The sequence below is a fragment of the Falco biarmicus genome, chromosome 3 (assembly GCF_023638135.1).
Source record: "Falco biarmicus isolate bFalBia1 chromosome 3, bFalBia1.pri, whole genome shotgun sequence".
Lineage (NCBI taxonomy): Eukaryota > Metazoa > Chordata > Aves > Falconiformes > Falconidae > Falco > Falco biarmicus.
In genome coordinates, this window is record NC_079290.1 from 65,192,366 (window position 1) to 65,203,013 (window position 10,648).

At 44.3% G+C, this 10,648-nt stretch overlaps 1 protein-coding gene across 1 annotated transcript; it reads right to left on the minus strand.

Annotated features, from left to right (window-relative positions):
* Positions 1-249: 249 nt before the first annotated feature.
* DSEL (dermatan sulfate epimerase like) lies at positions 250-10,130 on the minus strand. Its single transcript, XM_056332866.1, has 2 exons — positions 9,548-10,130; positions 250-8,853 (listed from the first exon to the last, which is right to left on the minus strand). The coding sequence occupies exon 2, from the start codon at positions 7,918-7,920 to the stop codon at positions 4,291-4,293; it is 3,630 nt and encodes a 1,209-aa protein (XP_056188841.1). The 5' UTR covers positions 7,921-8,853; positions 9,548-10,130; the 3' UTR covers positions 250-4,290.
* Positions 10,131-10,648: the final 518 nt, after the last annotated feature.

Consider the following 10,648-nt stretch of genomic DNA (forward strand, 5'->3'; position numbering starts at 1 on the left):
CAACTCTGGATCTGGCAAATTAACTGTTCAAACATAAATCCCATGAGGACTGCGTGCCAACTGCATGCTAAGAGGGTGAAAGGAACCAATATGACCATGATACTGCAGCTCATCTCCACAAACATCGCTCTTGGGAAAAGCCTACTGGGAGCAATAGAGGCATTTAGGCACACTGAGAGACTAGATTCATGTGATTTGATAGAACTCTGAATGCCAAGACCCATGTGCATCTCCCCAGGGCCAACGTCACTTAGTACAAAGTAAATAACTGAAATGCTTTCCTTGGCATTTATTTTTCTTAGGCTTCTAAATATGATTCAGAAATAGACACATTTAAATAAAGCCTGCCTTTTTACAATACCTCAAAATCTTAGCTGTCTCAGAATTGGACAGGCCAAATTACGACATAATATAAATAATTATCAACATTTAACACAGGGAGAAAAAGGAAGCAAAATTAAGAAGTAGTACTGAGACTAGTTTTCAGAAGAGTGTAACTGAAAGTGCCAGAACACTTTTCAATACAATGTACCTAAACAGACATGTTTTTCAAAAAGATCTAACAATTCTCAAATTTTACTGACAGTCTTAAACATTAATATAGGGAGAAAATGGGAGGTTAATATCTGTGTCTATGTAGTGATCATTTTTCCTCTGGATGCCTGTGATAGAAGAGAATTTTGAGGATAGTTCTGCACACCCACAAAATCATTTCATATTATAACATTGCACTCATATTCTTCATACACAGAGACACCATAGCCTCAGTAAGAACACTTGCATAAGAAAAAGATCTATTTAATGACCAATTTGACTTAGGATCAACACAGACATAAAATTGGAATTTATCGTTTAATAGAGAAAGCAAGCTGGTTCTGGGGGTTTTTTTATTTATTTTTTTTATCACCAGGCCTCCACAGGCTTTTTAATACCACAACTGTCATGTTATGGATAGTGCCACTGAAATTTATTCTGCAAAGTCCCAGATCTGCAGTTTTTAGTGGGCATTCTCATCAACTATATGCATGTTTATTCAGCTTTCTGCTGTGTCTTGAGTTGCTGTTCATACAGGTAGAGGGCCACAATCTCAACACATGTCATTCAGCTCCACAGATGGGCTACCTCGTTTGGTACTAACCTTGGTCAAGTGGTCATGTACCTTATCATTTAAAACTCAATAAAACAACTATTTGATTGTAAATTGAAGACTTGCCATATATTAGCCATTCCTACTCTGTTGTTTTCAAAGACACAGCTTTTCCTTCTACGTATTTTTAGCATAATGATTATAATGTATTTGCCCTCAAAACAAGATCTAAAAATAAAGCAGAGTTCTCTTCTACCTTTTTGCATCTGCATAAGGAACACACATTGCAACAAAATCTGAGTAATATGCATTCTTTGAACCTGGAAGGTACAGTGCAGAAAAGAAATGGCTCCTAGATCTTGCACATATAATGACAGCAACGATGCTATTATAAATGTAAGTGCATGGGTTAACCAAAAGCAGCAGAGATAACACTCCAGACAGACAATTTTGTCCATCTTAACTCCTCAAAATCAAACAAAAGTTATTTTATAGGCTATTGTGGCATTCCATATGGTACTTTCAAGAATGGATTCAAAATTATCTTTCTACTTCCACAAATACACAGTCAGTCTTAATTCTTACCTTCAGCTACCCTAAAACATCTGACAGAGAAAAGCCTTTTTATTTGCTCTGATTCTAGAACGTAAATCCTGGAAATAGAAGGCAAATGCTGAAAATTATTCTGTCAAGTACAGACTGTACAGACATTAATACCTTTTTATTTTTAACATATGATCAAAAATGGCTTCAGAGAGAAGCCAATTTGAGAGAATGATACTTGGAAACCAAAGTTTCACTAACATGTCAGTGTATCTTAACTTGTTTAATATTCCTCTTAACAGGGCATTCCACCTAGCCAGGGGTGAAATCCAAGACTGAAGGGGGAAAAAACAACTACTGCTAGTAAATGACCGCTAAGTTATGATTTGTGAGACCACAAAATATCAATAGCTTTATCATGCTAGAGGCCTATTTTGACATACTAATGCAGGGGTCCTCAAACTACGGCCCGCAGGCCGGATACAGCCCCCAGGGTCCTCAATCCGGCCCCCGGTATTTACAGACACCCCCCTGCCGGTGGTTGGGGGCGGGGGAAACCAAGCAGCCGCAGATGACTGCCTGCCACTTCATCCGCACGCCAGCCCCCTGTTTAAAAAGTTTGAGGATCCCTGTACTAATGAGTGGCCAAGAAAGAGTCGTTTTTATCTAGGTCATAATGAGATATCACAATGTGCTCCAAAGGATGTGAAATGTACGTATGGGAGGGACAAGACAGCAGAGTAAGACAGGGACGTAATAGTGAGATTGGAAGGAAAGACAAGAACTCCTTTATATTAAAAATCAGCAAAGGTACCTGTAATCTGTACAAAGAAAGTCACTGCACCTTTGACATTGTCAAATGCGAACCACCCAAAATAAACAGTAATTACGTGCATATTTCAATATAATAAGCCGAAACTCTGATCCCAGCTCCCACAAACCATCTGAAGCATATTTCAAGACAATTCCATTTGTAATAAAAACCAGATGGTAAAGGAAACAGATGTGTCTTTGTGATCTGATCTACACATCTGCAGACATTTATAATATGCATTCATTTCCAAAGAATGCTGAGCAAGTTAAATTGGGAAATGTGAATATATATATATATATAGATATATATATATATTTATTGGGCATGCACAAAGAAAGAGTGTGACTCAGGAAGAAAATAAGCTATGACAAAGACACATCTATTCTATCAAGCCTATCTGTTTCCAAACCAATACCATATTACAGTACCATGTTAAACACCAATCGTGATAAAAATCAAGACAACTTTGGAAATAGTTTACTGTGGGGAAACATCACTCAAATGTTGGGTTGCTGATCACAGGTGATTTTCAGATTTCTCCCCTCTCTGAAAGAAGACCTGAGGTTAGCAATGATTGTCCTTCAGAAATTCATTATACAGAAAAGCAAAACACCCCTCAGCAACACAGACCTGGAGATTTATTTAAGATCCTCTGAATCTCAGATTGCCATTTTATGCAGACATCAACAATAAGCCATTGACAATGACACCAAATATTTGCACCGGTCTCAGTGATAACTATGCACAAAATCAGCAGAGAAATGTGTTACAACAAAGAAGGATGGAAAAGTCTCACTACAGAAAGAGAAAATGCTTGCAGAACCTCTTAGGCAGGAGGTACAGGGTAAAGCAGCGCAAGGAGCCAAGATGTTAACAAACTTCAAAATTAAGTTAGGTTGAGGCAGGTCAAAGCTACACAAAATCTCCAAATTTAACTGCTTGTTTGGGAGATCTTGTTGGTTTCTGAGATTTAGTCCCATTTCTTTTTCTCTGGATAGTTTACTTCAGGCTCACAAAGCGTACCATATTGTCAGGCATGGAGAATTAAGTCTTTTCTTTCGTCAAAGCACAAAACACAGTACAAGTGCCACACCTCTGAGCTGAAGGAACCATGTCCTATAACGATATTCAGTATCCATGTCCATTTCAGTCCTAGGCCTGTCTGCTGAGACTGTAAATAAGGAACTAGATTCACTCAAATGTTCTGTTTCCTCCTGCTGAAGGGATGCTGAACAGCCTTAAATATCAGCTTATGTTTATTTTGCACCACCATATTGACCAGTGAGACACAGAAAGAATGCATCAGTAAACCTGTCCAAAGGGGCTAATTATCACCATTGGGAACAGGGCCAGTTTAACCAGTTTAATTTCATAAAAGCTGTCATACAGTCATCAGATGGTAAGTACTTTCAGGAACTAACCACTTGGGCTGGAGTCAAACTGGTGAACTGGAGGTGAAAATCTCCATATTCTATTACTAATCCCCTGAGCTAGAGAGTCCCCAGCTGGTAGTTCTGCAAAGATTCACACACCCTTTTTTAAAGGCAGCAAAAGTAGTTACAAGTGTTTTTAGGTTTTGTTGTTTTGTTTGGGTTTTTTTGGGTTTTTTTGTTTTTTGTTTTTTTGGTTTTTTGTTTTTTTTTTTTAAAAAACCAACAAACAAACAAACACACAATAAACCAAAACCAAAACCACAGTCGCAAGAACAACTATCTTTTTCTTAAAATAATCTCTCTGAAAGTAGCAGACTATACACATTTTACAAGAATAAACAAACTTCTCTAATATTTATTCACAAATTGGGAGTCAGAGATCATTAGTGCAAATTCCTGCTGACCAGCAGCATTTATTCTATAAACTTTGGGTATCCTAAGTGGTCCATTAGAGAACAACAGATATCTTCAATCTGTCTAATTTCTTCATTGGGCATGTTCTGTTTCCAGGCATGAATGCTACTTGGTGAAATTTCCCCTTCATAAGGAAGATAGAAAAGACTGGTGGAGGTGGCAAATAATATTTGGTTTAAACTAGCAGGGGGAAGAGGAATACCAAGAAAGGCAAAAATTGTTTCAGCCGTCTTCTGAGGAAAGCTCACAATATCTTCAAACTTGACCAGGTGATAATTTGTTGGCAGCAAGTCCCCATTTATTCTCAATGCTGCTGCTGTGTTTGCTAGCCATAAATAGGACAACACAGAAACAGCGTTTGAATTAGAATTTGAGAGTTCTTTTCTTAATGATTCATATTCAAAGGCATAGCCTTCATTTAAACTGCATTTTCCTTTACCATTCTGCCCTTTAAACATTGCAGCCAAGTGTTGTGGAACGTTTTTCAAGGAGTAAAGGCTTGGCTTATTTTTGTACAACATTGAATAGATCCACGCCCGTGGGTCCCTCACTACATATAATGCTCTCATTGACAGTCCTAGGATTTCCTGAAAGAAGGGAAGCTTTAATGTCCAGCTCCCACTACTTAAGCTAAGTACAGGTCGTGCATTAGGATAATAGATGAGATGTCTTCTCAGTTCCCTAATATATTCAGCATCTTTATCTTGACTCCCTCTTGTCCTGCTTCTTTGCTCTGACAAAGATTCTCTCTTTTTGGTTCTTTTCTTTTTGTCTTTGCTTGTGGCAGAATGCTGAGCAATTTTACTTTTGCTGGCTTCATATAAATGAATGTTTTGTAAATGTAACTTTGTGTCTTGAACCAGAGACTGGAGCCACCCCTGGATACGATGAAAATGACCATTCTGGACATCAGAAACCTTCCATTCACATGGATCTACAAAGGAATCAATTTCAAATTCAGTCTCAGGAATTTCGAGATAGGGTGTAGGTATCCTGATGTATAAGAAGTCACTGCTATTGAAAAACAGCTGTTTTAAAATTTCTGCACCAGAAGCAGGAAGTGAAGTAATGATAACATCTGGCAAAACATCAGGGTTTCCTTCTAAGGAATGCTCCAGCCTTGTCATGTCACTGCTCCACTTTGCACAGATAGGCTGAGTACACATGCTCCACACATCCACCAATTCAATAAGCCACAATGTGACAACCAGTATCAGGATCCAACGCAACATTTTACCGAAGGATACATAAAACCGCCACTGAAAACCCAGTATGACCAAACTAACACCCAAAATTAACCCTGCAATTATGCTCACTTTGAATCCAAATGGGAAAGCTACCCTACTATTTTTTATCTGTTTTTTCATGTATTCAGTACCTAGACCAAACTTAGTCACTTTGTTTTCATGAACTACTTTTGCAAAACCACCGAATCCTAAGTAATCAAACCTTGTCTTTAAATTCTGATATTCAGTCACAACAGAGATGGTATTTTCAGTGTTGTTGACACTGAGTGAAATCTGAAATCCATATTTAGCATTATCTATGAGTCTACAGTCAGAAACATTGACATATGGGCCATAGAAAAGGTAAGCAATCCTTGTAAGTGTGTTTTTCATTGGAAAGGTAACATTTACAAACTGAGTCCATCGCTTTTTGAATTCAGCAGCTTGTTCTGCCTCCTGTATCCTAGCAACAGGACTACTCCCATGATGATCAAACCAAAACATCTTGTAGTGGGCATCCCACACATCCATCATAGCTCCATTGTATCTGTTCTTAAATTTATAGGGTATGTATTTAAAATCAATGTCAAGATTATGAAAAAAGGCACTGACAGAATTAACAGGAGAGTCTTCTTCCTTCTCGATATGGTCTACTACTAACAATGTTTGAGAATTTAAGAGCAGCAAAATGCGATACACACTTTTCAGTTTCATTGCTGATGTGTAAGCAGATACTGCCTCACCACTCACGAACATCATGTCTCCAGCCTGGGAAGCTGTTATAATTTCTCCAGTTGAGTCTCCAACCTCACCACCAATCCACTTCAGCCACTGGGCACACTCACCTAGCTGTCCCTCCCAAGGCTGGTTGCACTGGCTCGTAGGAGATGGAGAAAAGACCAAAACATTGTTCAGATGGCTCAGTTTAGGTCCATAAAGAGCCTCAGATACAAACACCTGTCCATTGGGAGCAAAAGTGAAAGAGTTCTGATCAGGATGTTCATGTCCCGGATTGAAACTTCTCCACCCATCAATCCAGGAATACGGTTGAAAGTGAACAATATCATAGACAGCACGTCCACCAAGTTTTCCAGACTTAAAGGACACAAAGGTGTTTGTCTGACTATTTGGCAGTCCAGCCCCATAAGTAACAACTCCCCAGTTCGGAAACACATGCATTTTAGCCATACCATAGTCAGGAGGCGGCTGAGGAGTGATTTCAGCAGTGTACCATATAAATTCAGTGTGTAGTGTGCTCCACCTCTGTGCCGTGGACGGCACCATTGGCCCATCCTTGGGTCTGTGTTTTCTAATCTGCTGTGCCAGCCAGTTGCCAGCTCCATTCTTCATAATAAACTTATCCAAGAAAACCAGTTGGCTCTCAGGACCATAAAACCAGTTGTAATTAGAATCCGCTATGCCCACTGTCCTCTGAAAGCCTGGTAACAGGGTGGCGTAGTAAAACCAAAAGTGCATTTTGAGCCAGTTATTCTCCAAATTGTTAATACCGAAGTGGCGCTGGGCCAGGAAAACATATTGCGTTACCGACTTGGCTGTGTAACTCCCATAAGCTACTCCTTCATCGAGAGTCCCGTCTACAATATGATTGAGCAGAAACATTGTTTTTTCCATCACATCAACAACAGTGTGTTTCCAAATATTTGCCTGAGATCCTCTGTCCACCCCTGCAACTAAAGCCCCAATAAGCAAAGCAAGCATGTTGGTTGCTTGGTGATTATGGAGAAGCTGCTTTCCCCAGGAACGAACCTTTGAGTACTCATACATTTCCTCACTTACAGACCATATCTTCTCCAGGTATTTTTGCCTTCTCTCATCTTCCAGTGAATTATACAAGAAGTCAAAAGCAGTGGCAAATCCTGTTAGGGAGTGACCAAGTGGCACTTCGTCTCCAGGTGCATTCTCAACCAACCAGTTTTTGTAGCCAGCCATTCTATCCATATACTCTAGAGCAAAATCAAACGCAGCTTTATCTTCGGGGCACAGCAAACAATAAAATGCTAGAGGTGGCAGATTGTTACCATAAATCTCATTCCACTTTGCAGCAAAATCAACATGCTTGGGTGGAGGTAAGTAGTATAAAGGGTTCGATAGCATAACCATCACCGCACTTCTGATGGCTCTAAATAGATGCAAATGGCTTGTATGAGCCTTCTGCCTCAGTGCCTCAACATCTTCAGCGCTGAAATACAAGCTTGGATGAAGAACTGTTTTTTTCAGTTTCTGCTCAGCACTAAGACCTTCAAGTTGCTGTTTTTCATATTGATCTACATTTTCTACGAAAGTCACCCAATCAGAGTAATTGCTTACAGATTCTTCAAAAGTGAAGACAGCAAACATCGTTAATGCTAGAAATAAAGTATGCCCTGTGAACATCAGAGCCATGATCCATTAGGCAGCTCCTCTTCCCCAGGCATGCATTTCCTAACAAAACACAATCTTCAGTTATCAAACTTTGATCCAGTTAGTACAAAAGTGAACATCTTAAGGCATATTTTGCGGAGAAAAGATTTAGTGTGTACTGTGCATTGTAACAGACAGTCAGTAATCAGAGCTGCAATACTGAAATAACAAGGCTCTTGAAAACTCAAATCTCAGGTGCCTTGTCTGGTCACAGTTTTCTCAAACAAAACACTAAATCTAAATACATAAATATTAAAATCAGGGAAAAAGTAAAATCTCTAGGACATGCATATAAAACACTGGTTCACAATGCCCAGTAACCTGAAAAGAAGAAATTGGAGGCATACATTTACTTTTTTAAAAAGCTTTCCATGAGGTCAAATTCCACTTCTGGAGCTGACAAAACTCCACTGATCACAACATTATTACACATTGTTTTAAATAAATTATATATTTGATGAAACAGGGAATTCACAGCACTGGGAAAAGAGACTCCAAAACTGAAGTTATTGTCTTCAGCCTTCACCTTATCTCAATTTCCACATACACTCTTTCTATTTTTCTCTTTTGGGACTCATGGGAGAGTGGGAAGAAAAAATAAATTAAAATAAAAATAATAATCAACATAGATCCTCCATTAGCTCCCTTTGATGAAACTGCAGTGCTTTTACCAATATTCCCCTCTGTTTGTGAAAGGTGTGTCTTAATTAATAGTCATGGAGCATCGACATATTTTCAAGTCTTCTTTCATCTTATCTTCAGCTAATGATGCCCAAATTTTGCCTCAGTGATTCAGGTAATCCTGCTCTTTCCGTTATGAAGCAAAAAGGAAACATGCGAAGGAGGCAGAAAGCCAGTATTTTTTTGTTAAAAGAACAGTTTCGGGTTTCCTTCTACTTTGCATGTTGGCTCTTTCTGTGGAAACAGAAACAAAATTTCTCTGAAGCTCTATAGGTGTCAGAACATATTTAAAGTACTTAAGATAACAAAGTACTTCTAAGTTTCTCAGAAAGATGAGTTAATACAGCTTTTCTTTTAGAGATTTTTTTTTTTTTTTAAAAGGAGCATTTTCAAAGTTTCACAAAATTTATCTTCGGCAGAAAAGCAATTCAGACTGGCTACTTAAGCCCACTTTATTTCACCTTTTCCTGCGTGCCTACGAGGTCTCTGGGCGGATTCTCCCGTAACACTGTCAGGAGCTACCCAAGGAAATAAATCGCAAACACGCCACCAAAATTAAACGGAGCTCAAATAAAAACAAAATAAAATTGCACGCGTATCTAAAGCACAGCCCTGGTTCTGCCGGCGAAGCGAAGGCGTGAGGAGGGAAAGCAGCCAGACCGCCCCCCGCCGCCTGCTGCCGCGCCGCCCGAGGCGCCCCCGGCCCCGCCGGCCCCGGGACGAAGCCTCACGGCGCCCGCCGCGCCCCCCTGCGCCAAGCCGCCGCCGCCCGCGGCCAGCAGAGGGCGCCCGCCGCCGCCGCCCGGCCCCGCCGCCCCGGGGCCGCACAACTTGCACAAGTTTCGGCGGCGTCGGCGGGCGCGCCCCGCATGCTCCCCCGCCGCGGCCGGGGGCCTCCGTCTGCTCATGCCCGGCGTCCCCGTCTTACCGCAGCGGGTCCGGCGCGGGTCGGGGCGGCCGGCAGCTGCCGCGGGGCCGCGTCGCTCTGCCCCGGCCAGCGCGGCCCGGGGCCAGCCTCCGGCCGGGGAGCTGCGGGTGGCGGCGCGCTGCGCCAGCTCCCTCCGGCCGGGCCGGGCTGTGCTGGCGTCCGATCCCTTCCCCTTGCCGCTACTTTCCACCGGGCTGGCGGTAACTTCGGGCCCCTGCCCTCCGCCGGCGGCTCCCGGAGTTGATGGCGCGCGAGATGCGGAGGCGGGCGCCCGGCGACGGCACGGGCAGCGAGGGAAACTCGCAGGGATGGCGCTCCGGAGGGGCGGGGAGGGAGGGAGGGAGGGGAAGGGGGGGGCGGCAGAGCCGCCCCCGGTGGAACGGGGATGTGCCGATCCTCCGCGCCGTGCTCGGGCGGCGGGCGGGCTCCCGCCTCCGCCGCCGCTCCCGGCTGCTCCTCTTCCCTGCGACTGCGTGAGCTGGCTGCGGCTCCCAGCGCCGAGCCCAGCCCCGCTCCCGGCGGCGGATCCACCGCCGCCCCTGCGCCTCGCCAGCGGGCTGCCGGCGGAGCGGAGCGGAGCGCGGCGGGGGCGCCCGCGGGCGGGGCTGTGGCGGGCTGGGAGCGGCGGAGCCGGGGGGGGGCGGGGCCGCACCGCCCGGGCGGCTCCTGCGGTGGCTGCCCCGAGCCCGCAGTGAGGGCCGGCGAGGGAGTGCCCGGGGGGCGGCGGTGGAGCGGGCCCCGGTGCGGGCGGCGCGGGGAGCTGGCAGGTGTGAGAGCGCTCCGTGCAGGAGGAGATGCCGCGGGGAGTCCCCTCCCCCGCAGCCGGCGGCCGGCAGCTGCCGCCCCGCCGCGGACCAGCTCTCCGGCTCCCAGCCGGGGCCATGGCAGGGCACGGCGCGGCGGCGGCCCGGGGGCCGGCGGGCAGGGCCGGGCCGGGCGACAGGAGCCGGCTCTCCCGTGGGTAGCAACTTTGCGAGCGCAGAATAAATACATGGCAGTGCCCATATCTCAGAAACACGGGGGTACGCAGCACCTGCTAGCTGGAGCGGTCCCACTTTCTGTCACTGCTTCCCTGCGCCAGCACTTCGTGCGATGCAGTAA